Source organism: Lucilia sericata, unplaced genomic scaffold (assembly GCF_015586225.1).
Source record: "Lucilia sericata isolate MDLA Ls3-8-SP2 unplaced genomic scaffold, ASM1558622v1 Contig000012F_arrow, whole genome shotgun sequence".
NCBI classification, from domain to species: domain Eukaryota; kingdom Metazoa; phylum Arthropoda; class Insecta; order Diptera; family Calliphoridae; genus Lucilia; species Lucilia sericata.
In genome coordinates this window covers 24,218-42,317 of record NW_023994051.1, presented here as the reverse complement: position 1 = coordinate 42,317, position 18,100 = coordinate 24,218, and the positions used below count along the sequence as shown (strand labels likewise).

Below are 18,100 nucleotides of genomic sequence, written 5' to 3'. Positions count from 1 at the left end.
TCAGCCCACTAGCCCCTCACGGGCTCTATCATATTTCCAAAAAACAGACGGTCATACCTAGATCGTCTTAATCTTTTAAATCTTTTTTAATAGTGGCTATAAAAAAATCCCTTACAAATATTTCATTAACATTCTAACTAACTTTATTATTAATATTAAAAATTTCTAAGGAAAAGTTTAATTATCAAAATCAGAACTTTTGAAAAACATTAAAGGGGTTATTTTTTTAATCTCTTTCTTCCCTTCATTTCATATAATTTGTTTTTATATTTTCAAATATTGTTATGAAAATATTTTCAATGCAAGCTGACGTGTTTTAAAAAAAATAAGGGGGTAAATAAATTTTAAATAAGTACTATTTGTTCATTAACAAATTTACCTTGCATGTATAGATTTCTTCAAAAGAATTTTAATAAAAAATTTATATTATTTCTTTTATTTTTTGCAAATCTCTTAACAATATTTGTTTAAGGATTTACATAAATAATTTGATTAAATAAAATCAATATATATGTACATGTGCAAAATATTGTAAACAAATTGACGTAGCTACAAGACAAACTTAATATAATATTTTTGTTGTGTTCATAAACAAGTAAATAAAAAAAATCTATAAAGACCCCCAGCAATTCTGGCGGACTAGCCTGGTAGTAGTCAAACTTCACTGGTAACAGAACTAACTGTACCACTAGTTATTTTAATAGGGAAACAATGGTCTTTTTCTTATTTTTAAGTGTAAAAAAAGTTCAGAATGACTATTCACTAGATTACTTAGGGTCACTATACATTAAGTTATTAAAAAGAACATTGACTACTTCCAAAAATGCTGGGCAAATCCGTAATGTGTATGTGTGTAAATAGATGTAAAATATGTAATCATACCTTTGAACATGGTTTGTAATATGAGTAGCAAACCGCAAAAGAGCAAATTTTTGACGTACATACAAATACAAGAACTTAAACTTTATCTAACTGATAAATATTGAATTTAAATGTCGTTAAAAGATGTGCTTTTATTTGCTTTAATTACCACTTGAAAATATAAATTTTTTTGAGTAATTATACATAAATCCATATTATTATGAAGTACCGAAAATTCATACTACTCAACTGGTAACACTTTAATCTTCTCACTTCTGAATGCTTTTTATTGAATCTCAAAGAACATTAAACCCTGTGTCTAACTAACTTTTAAAATTTGGATCTAACTTCGACGAATGCTTGACAGTGGCAAAGAAAGTGCTCCAGAGTTTTACTGTCCTCTCCACATGCTCTACATTCGTCTGAATCCGCACGACCAATTTTGTATAGATGTGCTCGTAATCCTGTGCGTCCACTCAGAATACGTACCATCATACTAACTTCAGACTTGCTCATTTTAAGGAGATTTCTCGTCTTGTTCTTATCATGGTCACCCCTAAGGATCTTTGTGGTTCTACCCACCGTTTCATTATTCTAAGAGGCCTTATGGGATTCTCCCACGCATATTTTTAGTTCAGCATTTGTTGTGTCGAAGGGTTCTGCGTTCGTCAGGTTAACTGCCTTAATCTCCCTTCTCTTTAAATCTATTACATTCGCTCATTCGTTGTCGACTACTCGCGAGTGGCCAGGTGCCCATATGATATAAACCTCAGTTAAAGCTTTCTTACAATCCAATACGATCTTAGATTTAATTTTATCACTGATATCGCCCTAATTGTCTTCTGGCTGTCGGTCAATGTATTAAGGTCTGTGGGTGCCATCTAATTTACACATTCCGTTATTGCTCAGACTTGGAAACTTGTGTATGATTAGGTAAACGGTGGTATATTTCCGTTTCTGGGTCTTCAATATAGAACCCCAGGCCCTCTTTGTCCCCCAATTTAGAGCCACCACATAGAATTGAACTCAAAGAAGTGGAAAATTTTTATTTTGTTTGTTATAGAAACAAAATTTTATTAGAAAGCAATAAAATTAATAATTCGATTGAATTATTCAAATTAAATCTAAAATCCACATTTCAGAAGGATCTGTCCATCATAATTAATACTATTCTTTTAGAAAATCAATTTTTATTCCATAAAAATTTATTGTTCAGAATAATTAATCATTTTCTTAGCTTATGTAGGGTTCGGTACATTATTGGACCATGCCCCCATATAAGACCCTATTCCAAACAAAACCCTAATACTCATATTAATATCAATATATGAAAATACAATTCAGCATTAATCTAATATATATGTATGTAAGCAAATAGTAGTAATAAATTCCGACATTCAGGTCCAAAATAACCACTGTCCACATATTGCTTTTAGTCTTACTTAAAAAAACAAGATAAATTTAAATGATTTATTATAATTACCTAAAATTTATCATAATTTTTAACAACTTTACATCAGTATTGTAACGTTTATAAAAAATTTTAAATTATATTTGCATTAATGAAAGTAACTTTGTTTGTGTATTTTCATAAAGGTCATAAAAGACAAAAAAAAACTATAAAATACGTAAAATGAAAATATATCTAAATAAATAAAAAAGGAATATAAAAATATAAAACATAAACTTTGACATCGTAAACTTTTTTATAAATAATTCGTTAACAACTACTTATATACTCATATACATAAATATAAAAGTATACCACGCAATTTTGACAAGAATAGAAACCCTTGTCTACCTTTTAAACAGCATCTTTCCCAAATGTCTTGTTGATATGAATTTTTTTATAATAACAAACAGGAAATCGACAATAGTCACATTGTAAATCAAACCGGAAATGCTGGTGACAACTTAAAAAATATGATTAAAACAATACTATGTTTAATATTATTGTTTTATTTGGTATATTAATTCAAGAAAACCTCTGCGAACTGCAGGGATCTATGTAGGTACATATACAAATTATAATGTGGGTTTTATATTTTCTATTTGTATGTGTAATGTATTTATGTAATAATTAGAGCGGAAGTTAAGGTTTTGAAACTGGCATTTTCAAAGTTTCAAACGTGTGTAGTGTTTTCTAAAACATATTTTTTCTTTATTGTTAATATTTTTCTAAAAATTTATTACGAGGGTGGTTCTGCCCGTTGTGATTAAATACGTACAACACATCGAAAAACTAAACGTTTCCTTAACAGAATTATAATATTATTAGCTAATTTTGTTATATATTCATTTTATAATTTCACGTTGTTTTAGTTATATATTGTATATTTTCTTTCTTATATTTTTAGGTGCTCTTCCTTTGGTTGTGGCAACCACGTTTTGTTTTTTCGTTTAAATGGAAATCGCTGATTATAATCTCATATTGCCTTTTATCGTTATGGGGCTTATACAAGGTAACGTATGATGTTGCTAAGTTAAATTTCTTAAATACTAAAATAACATATTTAAATTAATTACACACCGTTTCTACAATATTTGTATTTTAGTTACATACGTGGCGTATGTATTAATTTTATAAATTTTTAAATGAAAATTTTAGAGTTAATTTGATAACATAACTGAGATAGCTACTTTTTAGATACAGTTCACTAAATTTTAATTGAAAAATTCTAGAGTTAGTTCAGTTCTAGTTCAGTTCTATTCAGTTCTAGTTCAGTTCTAGTTCGTTCTAGAGTCAGTTCTACAGTTCTAGTTACAGTTCTAGTCATTCTGTTAGATCTGGTTCCAGTTCATAGTTCAGTTCTAGTTCAGTTCAGTTCTAGTTCTAGTTCAGTTCTAGTTCGTTCTAGTTCAGTTCTAGTTCAGTTCTATTCAGTTCTAGTTCAGTTCTAGTTCAGTTCTAGTTCAGTTCTAGTTCAGTTCTAGTTCAGTTCTAGTTCAGTTCTAGTTCAGTTCTAGTTCAGTTCTAGTTCAGTTCTAGTTCAGTTCTAGTTCAGTTCTAGTTCAGTTCTAGTTCAGTTCTAGTTCAGTTCTAGTTCAGTTCTAGTTCAGTTCTAGTTCAGTTCTAGTTCAGTTCTAGTTCAGTTCTAGTTCAGTTCTAGTTCAGTTCTAGTTCAGTTCTAGTTCAGTTCTAGTTTAGTTCAGTTCTAGTTCAGTTCTAGTTCAGTTCTAGTTCAGTTCTAGTTCAGTTCTAGTTCAGTTCTAGTTCAGTTCTAGTTCAGTTCTAGTTCAGTTCTAGTTCAGTTCTAGTTCAGTTCTAGTTCAGTTCTAGTTCAGTTCTAGTTCAGTTCTAGTTCAGTTCTAGTTCAGTTCTAGTTCAGTTCTAGTTCAGTTCTAGTTCAGTTCTAGTTCAGTTCTAGTTCAGTTCTAGTTCAGTTCTAGTTCAGTTCTAGTTCAGTTCTAGTTCAGTTTCTAGTTCAGTTCTAGTTCAGTTCTAGTTCAGTTCTAGTTCAGTTCTAGTTCAGTTCTAGTTCAGTTCTAGTTCCGTTCTAGTCAGTTCTAGTTCAGTTCTAGTTCAGTTATAGTTCAGTTCTAGTTCAGTTCTAGTTCAGTTCTAGTTCAGTTCTAGTTCAGTTCTCGTTCAGTTCTAGTTCAGTTCTAGTTCAGTTCTAGTTCAGTTCTAGTTCAGTTCTAGTTCAGTTCTAGTCAGTTCTAGTTCAGTTCTAGTTCAGTTCTAGTTCAGTTCTAGTTCAGTTCTAGTTCAGTTATAGTTCAGTTCTAGTTCAGTTCTAGTTCAGTTCTTAGTTCAGTCTAGTTCAGTTCTAGTCAGTTCTAGTTCAGTTCTAGTTCAGTTCTAGTTCAGTCTAGTCAGTTCTAGTTCAGTCTAGTTCAGTTCTAGTCGTTCTAGTTCAGTTCTAGTTCAATTCTAGTTCAGTTCTAGTTCAGTTCTAGTTCAGTTCTAGTTCAGTTCTAGTTCAATTGTAATTCAGTTACACTTTGTTCAAATACGTGGTTTCTTTTATCCATGTCTCATACACAAATTTAAACATACATATTTATTAAAAACATTTGTTGAACAAAAGTAAACAAATTTACTTATTTTATTTATTTACAACAACTGTCATACTAAAATCTATTTATATTTATTTCCGTCTGTATATACACATTTTGTTTATATGTATTATTTAATTTTTTATATTTCATTTCTCTAGGCCTTAACAGCTAGTTCACCTTGGCAGCGTCGTTTGTGTTTTGCCTTGCCCTTTACCATGCGATCGATTTTAACATTTTTCCGCACCATCGGTCTAGTGGGTGGCAATCGCGTTGCATTGGAACATGTTTACCTGCAGGTATGTAAAATAGTTTATTTGCACTGAATTTATTAACACCCCAGTTTTATTTTTTTAAATAAAGTGTAATGTGGCATAAAAGGCAGTTAATAATAAGTTACAAACTTGTATATGCATATTACTGTAGTTTATGCATACACTTGGCAAGGAAGTTAAAGCCAAGTAAAAACTTTATTTTTCGATTTTTTTGCTTATTTTTCATTTTGTTTTAAAATTAAATACAATTTATGATAACTGCACTATATGTAGAAACATATGTGGTTGATTTAATGGGTAAACAATTCTGTTGAACAAATTTTACACAGAATTAATTAAACTAAAACTTTAATATTTTGTATTTGTTTATCCAATAGCACTATAATGGGGGAGGTTATTATTTAATCGATCCTAAACAACACTATTTTCTTTAATGAACTCACAAAAGTTTTTAGGGGTTGGCCAACTTTAATTTTTCTCTTTTTTATTTATTTTTAAATTTATTAAATATACTCTGGCCAAACTTAACTGTACTTAAGATTTATATAGTATTTATTTTGTGGATTTTATAATTTAATAAAAGATTAATACAGACTGTTTTTTTATTGTGTTTTTTTTTTATTATAAATTGTATTCATTCTTTTTCATTGTTATACTTTTAAGTGGCTTGATGTTTGGCTAGATTTTGTGTGCAATTGTTTTCTTTTATTATTTACAGTATGATGGGAGGGGATTCTTTTCACTTTTTTGTTTTATTTTTCTTTCATTTTCCGTTACAATACAAGGTTTTCCGACAGAAAAATAAAATAATATATAACAATGTATAGGTATTGTATGTATAATACACAGCATATAAAATATATATTAAAAAAATTTACTGTCTATTGAACGTAACCTTGTGCCTATTTATGGTTTCGATAGGATGCTTCATAATTCTACCCATTTCATTGTTACTACCAACCTGTGGATTAAAATGTTATAAAAATGCGTTTTTTTACATTTTAATGGCCGTAAGGCATTTCCTTTTCATACATACAATATATGTACGTGCTGGAAATCTGAATTGGTTTAGGTGGATTTCCGTTTTTGTGTAATTCTCAGAATTTTCAGTTTATATTTAAAAGTGCTAGATGTTATTAAAGATTTACAGATTATTTTGGTTATTTTTAAGCTTTATCAGCGTATGTTTTTTACATTTATATAGAACATATTTGCAATTTTTATTGGAATTCCTGGCATGAAGTTAAAAAATATACATAAATAATTACCAGGGAAACCAAAATATGCAAATGCATGATTTTTGTGGCGCGTCATATGGACTCATGGATAAGATATTTACACGTTTCAGACCAATTTAAGAATTTTGGCATCGATTTGTTAGAGCATATTTTTGCATATTTTACCCATAAGAGCATAATTTTGCATGATTTGACTTTTTTTTTTAGCATATTTAAGGCATATTTTCGAGTTTTTAGAGCATATTTGACTCTTTTAGTGCATATTTTGATGTTTTCGCTTTTTTTTCGTTTTTGTACATTTTTAATTTTCTTTTCAAAACTTTATTTAAAAAAAATAAAATTTTATTTTTTATTTTTTTTTTTTAATTTTTTAGCCTATTTTACAATTTTGAAATAAAAATTTCGTTTTTAGAACTTGAAAACTGCAAAAAATACATTACTCTCATGAAAACCAATGTTATAGTTTTTTATTCAATAAAGCATTACATTTTAAATCGGACATAAAACCGATTACTTTTGATTTCATGAGACCAATCCATTTTTATAGTTCAAAAAACTAATTATTGGAATTTATGACAACACCGATTAAAATGTCAGTTTAAAAGCTATGAATACAATTGGAAGAAATATGTCAAACTTTGTCGTTTGAAATATGTTTTTTGGGGACCAAATGGTTTCATGTTATTTATTGGGTATCAACGCAAAACGGAATTCTATTAAACTAGTTCTTCAAACTATAAGATGAAACATTTATAAAAAAATATTGTAGGATATAGAATATGACATTAAACATTTATTATTTCATTACAATTTCAGTCTTTTTGAGCTTTTCTATGTTAAAAAATAATTAAAAATTTTATTTTTGAAGCATATATTTTAAATTTTAAGAGCATATTTTGAGTTTTTACGGCATATTTAAAGCACTTAAAACACTTTTTTTAGAGCATGTTTTAGGTTTCCCTGATAATTACTATAAAGGTCTTCAAATTAGTCATGAAATCCAAAACCATAGGTTTGTTCCAAATAGGGAATTGCTTCCCAATTAGAATTAATTTTCTGAATAATCTAATTGTCAACGTGTGGACCGATGGCTTTGAAATTACCTAAAATGGTTTTTCTATGAATGAAATTCATCTGTTTTTTAAATACAAAAACTTAATACTGAAATAAAAGACATATGTACATACGAATTTTCAACCTAAAAATCGGCAATAAATCATGCATTGCTGAACCTTAACATAAAATACAAATAGTTGAAAAAAAACACTTCTTAAAAATTTTACATAAATTTTTTAAATTAAATCATAAATGTTAAGTAGTAAATATTTATATTATAGTTGTTAAAACTCTCCCCAACAAAATCAATCAAATAAAGTTGGCGACAAAATTGCCAGCCTACAGACAAGACAGATCAATGTTTAACATAACCATAATAAAAAAAATCATTAGACTGACAAAGTATTTAAGTAAATTTACTTATAAATGATGAGTTCATGTTTAACGATTTATACAAGGTCTAAGAAAATAAAGAAATAACAACGAAAACCTATTTTAGATAAAAAAAAGAGTAAATATAACGAAAACAAAAATAATGTTATTTTTACTGAAGACTGGACAATAAACTTAGATGGAATATATGTGTATAATAGAAATATAAATAAATTTTGTTTGAAAAGCAAATCTTTTGTTTGCTTTTCAAAATCAATAAAAGAAAAGTTTTAAAAACATCAATACCAAGGCGTATGATTTATTTATTTAAATATTTTTGTTAAAATATAAATCATACGCCATCAGGTTTTTCGTAATAAAGCTTAAAATAAGACTATGTGTTACATTGCAAGTAATATCGAATATCCGTCTGGCTGTACGTATATTTGTTGAAAAACAATTTTCTAAGGACCCCAGATATAGTTAGTTTATGTTAAATAAAATGAGAATTTTTTATTTATTTTTTTTACATTCATGCCAAAGAGTAGATACCGTTAAAATATTTTAAAATTAATTACAAAAGTTATCAGTTGACATTTGCGAGTAAATCTCCATTTTTTCGAATCCTTTTTTAAGTAGTAAATTATCCATGTTGTTTATTTTTCGTCATTTTTGTCCTAAATAAATATTTAGTCTTGAAATGAAATGTGTAAATAAATCTTTTACCACTACAAGACAAAAACAAAAAGCTATACATTCCAAATTCTCAATTACTGTACTACAGCAAAAACCATAAAGAATAATTAATTTTCTACCTTACTCAAAAGCATTGTAAAAGAGGCAAAATATAATTTGAATATTTTTGATTTTGAATAATGTAAATGTCGATAAAAAGAAGAAGCATGTTTAAACATGTTTCTTAAGTTTTAGCACTTTGGAATTTTGTAAACATACACATGCAGACATAGGATTAACCGTTAATGATGGGAAACAGGGATGGCAATTGACATTTAAATAAATATGTATACTTTAAGCCTTTGATTCCTCTAAAAATATGTAGTACTTCAACACCCATTTTCTCAATGTCTTGTTATTTTAGTCGGCAGGATATCTACCGTTTAAAGGATAACCAAATCTTTCCAGTCTGCCAGACCACTGCAGTACCACTGCAGTTTATTAAAAGGACTATTTGTATATATATTTTTTCGGAATTAAAACTTTCTAGAATATGTCAATGTATCAACTTTACCATCTGCGATTGGAAAACACATACAAAATGAGAAAGAACATAAAAAATACCTTATTTCGACAATTCGTTTATTTATTGTGCATGTTAAGGGGTTTTTAATACTGTAAGAGTGCCACTTAATTTACCCTGCAATACGAAGCGACTATACCGAACTAGATATGTATGAATTTCATTATTTCTTTAAGTGTGACACTCTCTATTAATAGTCGGCCTATTTCTGTTCTAGGTATTCGTATTAATATTAAATTATGCAATTCTATCAATTCGTAGGTAAGAGTTCACGCCCACTGTTTTCCATAAATAATGAAGTGACCACAAAGCACTTAAAAGCTTCTTAGCGAAGAATGCTTTTATAACAATAAACTTTTTCAGAATTTGTAAAAAAAAATTTAAAATTTTTGTGTAAAATTGTTTTTTAAATCTGCAAATGTATATCAAAAGTTTTCATTAATATACAAACACTTTTTACTTTTCATTATTTTTAGGATGTTGTTTCCATATTCGGCGGTGCTATTGGCGCAATGCGTATTCCAGAAAAATGGTTTCCCGGTTTAGTTGATTTCTATTTAAATTCACATAATATAATGCATGTTTTAGTTGTTGTTGCTGTCTATTCCATGCATAAGGTAAGTCACAATTTTAAAAACACAAAAAATACTATAACCAGTAGTAGTCTAGTTTAAAGTCTAGTCTATAGTCTAGACTGTAGTCTAGTCTAAAGTCTAGTCTATAGTCTAGACTGTAGTCTAGTCTAAAGTCTAGTCTATAGTGTATTCTAGACTGTAGTCTAGACTGTAGTCTAGTCTATAGTGTAGTCTATAGTGTAGACCATAGTGTAGTCTATAGTGTAGACCATAGTGTAGTCTATAGTCTAGTCTATAGTCTAGCCTATAGTCTAGTCTATAGTCTAGTCTATAGTTTAGTCTAGTCTATAGTCTAGTCTGTAGTCTAGTCTATAGCCCAGTCTATAGTCTAGTCTTGTCTATAGTCTAGTCTATAGTCTAAAGTCTAGTCTATAGTCTAGTCTAAAGTCTAGTCTATAGTCGAGTCTAAAGTCTAGTCTATAGTCTAGTCTATAGTCTAGTCTATAGTCTAGTCTATAGTCTAGTCTATAGTCTTGTCTATAGTCTTGTCTATAGTCTAGTCTATAATCTATAGTCTAGTCTATAGTCTAGCCTATAGTCTAGTCTATAGTCTAGCCTATAGTCTAGTCTAGTCTATAGTCTAGTCTATAGTCTAGTCTATAGTCTAGTCTAAAGTCTAGTCTATAGTCTAGTCTATAGTCTAGTCTATAGTCTGGTCAATAGTCTAGTCTATAGTTTAGTCTATAGTCTAGTCTATAGTCTAGTCTATAGTCTAGTCTATAGTCTAGTCTAGTCTATAGTCTAGTCTATAGTCTAGTCTATAGTCTATTCTATAGTCTAGTCTATAGTCTAGTCTATAGTCTAGTCTATAGTCTAGTCTATAGTCTAGTCTATAGTCTAGTCTATAGTCTAGTCTTCAGTCTAGTCTTTAGTCTAGTCTTTAGTCTAGTCTTTAGTCTAGTCTTTAGTCTAGTCATTAGTCTAATTATTAGTCTAGTATTTAGTCTGGCCTTTAGTATAGTCTTTAGTCTAGTCCATAGACTATTCTATAGTCCAGTCTTTAGTCTGAAATTGTTAAACTCGTTTCGCTCTCGAAATAGAGTTTATGACAGTTATGTATACATATTTACTTCCATATTAAAAAACCAAACAAACAATCAATATTTGTTTTCCAGGCAACTGTTAAAGATTTCGAATGGATGGATTCAACAAATTGTGATGCCTTTGTAAACGTCACTAGTAAAGTACTTGAAACTACCTTAAATACGAAAATAGAACTATGACCATTTGAATTCAATACTTTGTTGAATTATTATAATCGTTTTTTATTTCTATTAAGTTTTAATAGTTGAAAATATTTCTAGATGCTAAAATTAAAATATATTTATTTATAAATTTAACTAAAATTCTATTTCAAGTAATATTGAAAAAAAAAAAACATAAAAAAATCTAAAAAAAAATGCAAAAATTCCAGAAACGAGAAATTAAAGTTTTTAACTAAAGCTAATAAAAACATGAAAATTTTACTTCCTTCTTCTTAAAACTTAAGCAACATAATTTTTTCCCCCTATTTTTGTCTTTTGAAATTAAAACAACTTTTTAACAACTTTTTTTTAAATATAAAAAACAAAAACGCAAACAAGATTTAAAACAAACTCTTTATAATTATAATAAAATGATAATTTAAGTTAATTAAGCACCATTTTAAATAATAAATTACAGACTTTACAGTTACATGTGTGTTTTCTTCTGTCAATGTGTGTTGTAGTCATAAAATAAATATGCTATTTGGAAATGTAATTAATTGAAAAATTTTACAGCATTAAATATAACTCTTCTTTATGCTTAAAAGATGTTCTAGTTAATTAAACCTACTATCCTTCAAACCAATGAAGGGCGTTATACGTATTTGTATTGTGTTTACAACAAACTGCTTAGAAAAGCTTTACATCCTTTAAGGCTGAACAGTAACCGGTAAGATTTACTCAAGCAGAATTTTGTTGTCAGTTTATAGAATTAGAAAGAGTACCCATAACGGCTTGAAACTATTAAATTTTTAACTATTTCTTTTGCAAAACCTTTTTTTATGATTACAACATTGCTGTCATATGTAGTACATGAAATTGTAAACTCTATTTTTTTCCAAATAGGTTTTCCTTAACTCTACACTTTCAGTTATTAAATTAAAAAAAAAATACAAAAGAAAATAAAATAAAACACATTCAAATTAAAAACGATTAAATTTTAACAAAAGTACTTCAAGAAACCAATAAAATTCTCTACGACTGTGGTACTAAATATTAAGCTAACAATTATATAAATAATTAAATTTAAAAAACATACAAAAAGTTTAACAAAAAAATATTATATTAAAGAAAAAAGTAAATGAAATTAAACAATGAACAAATTTAACAAAATATATAATGCAAATGAAAATCAATACTAGTCTTATAGATTTAAATTACAACATGAAAAAAAATCATAAAAACAAAAGAATAATTAAATAATTAACTTAGTACTAGTAGTTGCAATAATAATGAAACATTTTAGTAAAAAAAATAAATAGTTTATCAATTTAACGATAATAAAGAAACCTTAGAACAATATTAAATTAATTAATAAATGATAATAACGACAAAAGTTTAGTAAATTTATATAGAAAAGAAAAGCATAACGAATATAAAAAAGTTTAATTTGAAAAATGTTTAAAACTTACAAAAAAAAAATAAAAACAACTTACTCAATAATTGAAACATTTAGTATTAATACTTAAGAGTCAGTAACAAATAAATTACACAGATTAGCAGGAGTGTTTTATACAGCTATGTTGAATCAATCATAAATACATGAATCGAAAATTTGGGACTGTTTAAACTGTACTCCGGGAGGACACTTGATGCGGATTAACTGAAATCGTTAATCGTTACGGATATGTCTGAACAGTACCTAGTTTCTGTAATTTTCTCGAATCGAGAAAAAACTTAACAGTATGACTCTGATTATTTTTAAACTGTACTCATTAAAATTTAATAAGAAATTTTTAAATTTCTTGTATTCATCCTGTTTTACTCAAGATGATCATGAATTTTTCGACAGATTTTCTCGATGCGAGAATTACAGAAACGGGGCACAGATATATGTATATACATATATATACATGTATGTACATATGTATAAGTTTTGCAGTTCTACGAACAATTTATTGATGGTGATTATCAATATAATTACCCAGCTGTATAAGAAAACATATGTATATTCAAGACATCTGATCTGCAAAGTCTTGAGAGGTGGACCCATAATTGGTTATGGAGATTTCTATTATCTTAATTAAAATATCATCAATACTAATTCTATTTCGCTATCAATCATTCCACAATCAAATCGTGTAAACTATTAAGTTTAAAACTTTATTTATGATCTTATATTTCTCTAATTCCTAAAATACTTTAATGTCTTCCGGAGAACTATATGTAAGACTTGGTTAGGGGACCTGGATGTATATCTATTAGTTGGTATGATAGAAAAATTCTTTTTGGGAAACTAATCTCAAAAGGTTAACAATTTTGATTGATAGACGTTAATAGACAATTGTTGTATATATATTTTATGATCTGGATTTTAACATATCCATATCATACTTTAGCGGAAGCCATTCTTCGTAGCATATACATAACATAACTAATTATGTTATTAATGTTTCAGTTCAATAAAAATTTTTGCTGACCTGTGTAATATATTTATTTAAATTTATATTTATTTAATTTCATTACATCATTTCAATATTTGAGGACATTGCAATAATAAAGAAATGTATACAGAGACCGACAAATTTTTCTAAAGGACTGTATTCGGATTCATTACGGTACAATCCTTTAAAAAAGTCTAACTTGCTTTCAGAGTTTCGATTTTTTAAAATTTTGTCGGCCTGTTTTCACACCTATCAAATATTTAACGAAATTGATGTGACCTCTAAAGAATTGTGTTTTTTGATTAATTTTAATACAATATTTGTTTCGACATTATGTTCACTTCAAATTTTTCAAATTTTTTCAAGTCAAATAAGATAAAAAAAAAACATTTACAAAAATAGTAGTTACGTCTTTTTCGTCAAATATTTGATAGGTGGGAATGTACCTTAAAAGTTCATACTTAATGAAATTATGCAAAAAATACCAAATACTTTTATTAAAAACTATTTCCGTACGGTTTTTTATAATTTTCCCTAACATTTTGCAATGTTCCTCCTCATCTTTAATTAAAAAAAATAATTTATTTTAAGATCTTGGAAATTTTAGACCTCAGCTGAAATCTACAACTGAACCCATGTAAAAAATGATGGCTTAAAACTTTCTGAGTTTTGCGACTTATTAAGAAAATTTAGCATAAACCTTAAATTTCCAGCTGTTATTATTTAAATAATTAAAAAACTTAATAACAAAAAAGTACTTCATATTACGTATTTCTTACATTTTACCTCAGTAGTTTTTAAGAAATAAATTATATATATAATTATTTATTATTTTTAAATTTGAACTAATGAAAAAAAACCGAAATAAAACAAAAAATATCTCATACTAAAACCACCAAAAACAAACATCTACAACTAGTTACTTTTCTTCAAAACTACCGAATTAAATTAAAAAAAAAAAAAAATTATTAAAATTAAGAAATGAAAATGGGTATAGACAAAGAAATAAACAACTAAATAAATTTAACTGGAAATGTGCTAATGAAAGGAATTAAGTAGAAATAATATAATAAAAGAAAACTAAAAAATTTTAAATATTTTCAGCAAAAAAATTATGATTTATTAAAAATTAATAAAAAAAAGTAAATAAAGATACAAAATCTTTAAGTTTCAAAATAAATCACTTGTTAAGAACTAGTGTGAATGATTTTTTTCGAAAATATCTCTGATTATTTATTTATAACTACACAGAGAGAAAAAGAAATATACACGCCTCGTACCAAATTGAAGCCAAACTGTTTATAATTTTTCAATCCGTTGCCAAAGTATATACATACATACGTACGACAACACTATGTAATGTTGATAACATTGCCACAATTCGTTGTCGAAATCTAAATTTTATACACATCCGTTGTGTAAATGTTAACAAACGTGGTAAGCTCACTATTGACAAACAATCCGTTGCCAATAGTGAGCGTTTGTTAACATTTAGACAATGGATGTGTATAAAATTTAGATTTCGACAACGAATTGTTGCAATGTTGACAACGCAACGTTGTGTTGTCGTACGTATATATATAATTTGACAACGGATGTTATTGAAATATTATAAACTTTTTGGCGTCAATTTGGTACCAGGCGTGTATATTTCCTTTTCCCTTTGTGTACAAATTGTTTATTTTAAAAAATTATAAAATTATGATAAAAGAGAGAAATTAATAATCATATTGAATGGAAATTATAAAATCTTTAAAATCTTCCTTCTTATAAGAAGATCGTTTGAGGTCAGTGGATCAAAAATTCGATTTGTTAACTCTCTCTTATAACCGTTTAATCTCACACTCACTTCTAATAATTTCATGTGATAATTTCTATTATTTTCTAGTTTTGAAAACAAAAAAAAGTTTATCTAACTCAAACCTAAAGCAATACAAAACTAACGAACTTCATTTAAACTAAAAATTTATTTTTTTAATATAATTACAATATAAACATTTTATATAAATTAAAAAAACAAAAACCCCTCCCCCCTACAACAGTTAAAATGTGCAAGCATAAGTAATTATATAGAAAAATATATAACAAATTTGTATATTTTTTTAAAAACAATTTTCAAAATTTATTATACACTAAACTGACAACAGCAGCAGTAAAACTCAAAAACCACAAACTTTTAAATAAAACTACACCAATACACAAACAAAAATACACAATAATTAGTTCAATGTCAAAACAAACGAAAATCAATTAAATTTAATAATAAATACAATAATAAAACAAAATAAAAACAAAAAAAAACTCCTAATAAATACTCATACCACGTAAATAGTTTAATATTTTAAATTTTTAACAAATTTTCGACACATTTTGACAAAGCGTTAATTTGTTATATTGTTAAATAAATTATTGAAAAAAAAAGAATAATTACACACTCAACAATAAAATAAAAACAATTATTAATTAACATACATAAACATTCTTTAATTTTGTAGTCCCCCTGTATTACTTACATAATTAAAAAAAAATATATATTGTTACTTATTACTACTATATTATTGATGATGATTATTATTATGATTATAATTATAATGACAATGAAGATAATGAAGTTAATTATTAATTATGTTTGGGTGAATATGATAAAGAGGCTTGTTTTTTTAGTAGCACTAAAGTGGAACAATTAAATTACAATTAATTATTTAAAACAATTTTAATAATGTTATGTATACATTAAAGGCATACATTTAAATAATACAACAAAAATTTAGAAAAAATTACATACTTAAATTAATAAATATTATATTAATACATAATATAGAAATTATGAAACGAATTGTAAAGCTAATAAAACATTAATTAATAAACAAACAAAAAGACATTTAATAACATAAAACAAAAGATTAGAAATACTTAAAAGAAATATATTTCAAAATTATAAGTAAACAAAATGAAATTGCAATAAATTAAATTAATTATAATATACATAAAAATTAAAAATCTAATAAATTTTAAAACCACAAAAAAAAAGACAGTGAAAAGAGTTTTATTTCGCTTGAAACTTAAAAAGGTTTAGTATTGATTGTTAGTTAAACGGAGTTTAAAATAAACAGGCTTAGTAGAGACTCGGGAAATCCAATTTAGATTCATTATTACTGTATTTAAAATGCTGCAAAAAGCTACCTACACCTCGTTAACAGAATAGGTTATAGTTAGTTTAGTTCATTGACTACCTTATAGGCTAGTCTATGGACTAGAAAATACACTAGTCCAAAGAAAATTCAACTTGTCAATACTCTAGTTCATAATCCATAGAATTTTCAATAGACAAGACTGTGAAGTAGCCAGTAGACTAGTCTAGTCCATATGAGGCGGCGCTTACAGCCGAACGTCTCTTTACTTTAGGCGAACTGGCCGAAAGCGGTTATAGGACACGTCATCAATGTATACTGGACACATTGGAATGTAATACACAATCATCGGACGTGCCTGATCGCATACCAGACACAGAATATGTCGAAAACTTTGAAACGCTGATCCCAGATAGAATGTGTTGGTCAACCGGAAAACTAGAGCAAATACCAGTAGGAAGCCGTTGTTATACGGACCGCTCTAAATTGGGGGATAAAGTGGGCCTGGGTTTCTATATTGAAGACCCAGAAACAGAAATATACCACCGTTTACCTAATCATAAGACAAGCTTCCAGGCAGAAGTCGGAGCAATAACAGAATGTGTAAATTGGATTAGAACAAATATGGCGCCCACGGCCCTTATTATATTCACCGACAGCCAGAAGGCGATATCAGGTGATAGAATTAAATCTAAGACCGTATTGGATTGTAAGAAAGCTTTAACTGAGGTAAGGTTTACAACCAGAGGTAAGGTTTACATCATATGGGTACCAGGACACTCTGGATTAGTCGGCAACGAAAGGGCGAATGTAATAGCTTTAAAGGGAAGGGAACTCGAGGTAGTTAACCTGACGAACGCCAAACCATTCAATGCAACAAAAGCTGAATTAAAAATATGGGTGAGAGAATCCCATAAGGCCTCTTGAAATAATGAAACGGTGGGTACAACCACAAAAATCCTATGGGGTGACCCTGATGAGAACAAGACGAGAAATCTCCTCAAAATGAGCAAGTCTGAAGTTAGTATGATGGTACGTATTCTGAGTGGACACACAGTATTACGAGCACATTTATACAAAATTGGCCGTGCGGATTCAGACGAATGTAGAGCATGTAGAGAGGACAGTGAAATTCTGGAGCACTTTCTTTGCCACTGTCAAGCATTCGTCGAAGTTAGATCCAAGTATCTTGGAAGTGATGTTATTCCGGAAATAACATTCCAGACTAACACTGATTGGAAAATTCTTAGTAATTACGTCCAGGAAATTGAGTTTCTGAACATTGAAAAATAATATACTTAGCGAACAAAAATTTTTTTTCATGAAAAGGAACGCACAACGGGCCCGATAGTGGCCTAGGTGTATTTCTTCGGATTTGATGTACTACATCATCCTACCAACCTAATCTTATATTCTAGTCAATAAACAAGACTAGTCCATAGATTAGTCATTAAACTAGTCTAGTCCATGGCCTAGCCAATAGACTTGTCCATAGAATAGATCATAGACCTATCTATAGACTTGTATACATACTGACTAGTCTATTGACTCACCTACTATTATATTGAATGGTCTATTGACTAGTCAAAAGTCCACAGAAAAGTCAATTATCTATCCCATATACTAGTTCATACCCTTGTCAATAGA

At 28.0% G+C, this 18,100-nt stretch overlaps 1 protein-coding gene across 1 annotated transcript in view; it reads left to right on the top strand.

Annotated features, from left to right (window-relative positions):
• Nucleotides 1–13,885, top strand: part of LOC119604102 (flocculation protein FLO11) — a 105,216-nt gene extending 91,331 nt beyond the window's left edge. Inside the window, 5 exon segments of the mRNA XM_037956559.1 lie at nt 3,219–3,255; nt 3,257–3,323; nt 5,022–5,159; nt 9,536–9,676; nt 10,810–13,885. Of these exon segments, the coding sequence (XP_037812487.1) occupies nt 3,219–3,255; nt 3,257–3,323; nt 5,022–5,159; nt 9,536–9,676; nt 10,810–10,917 (491 nt within the window). The 3' untranslated portion in view covers nt 10,918–13,885.
• Nucleotides 13,886–18,100: the final 4,215 nt, after the last annotated feature.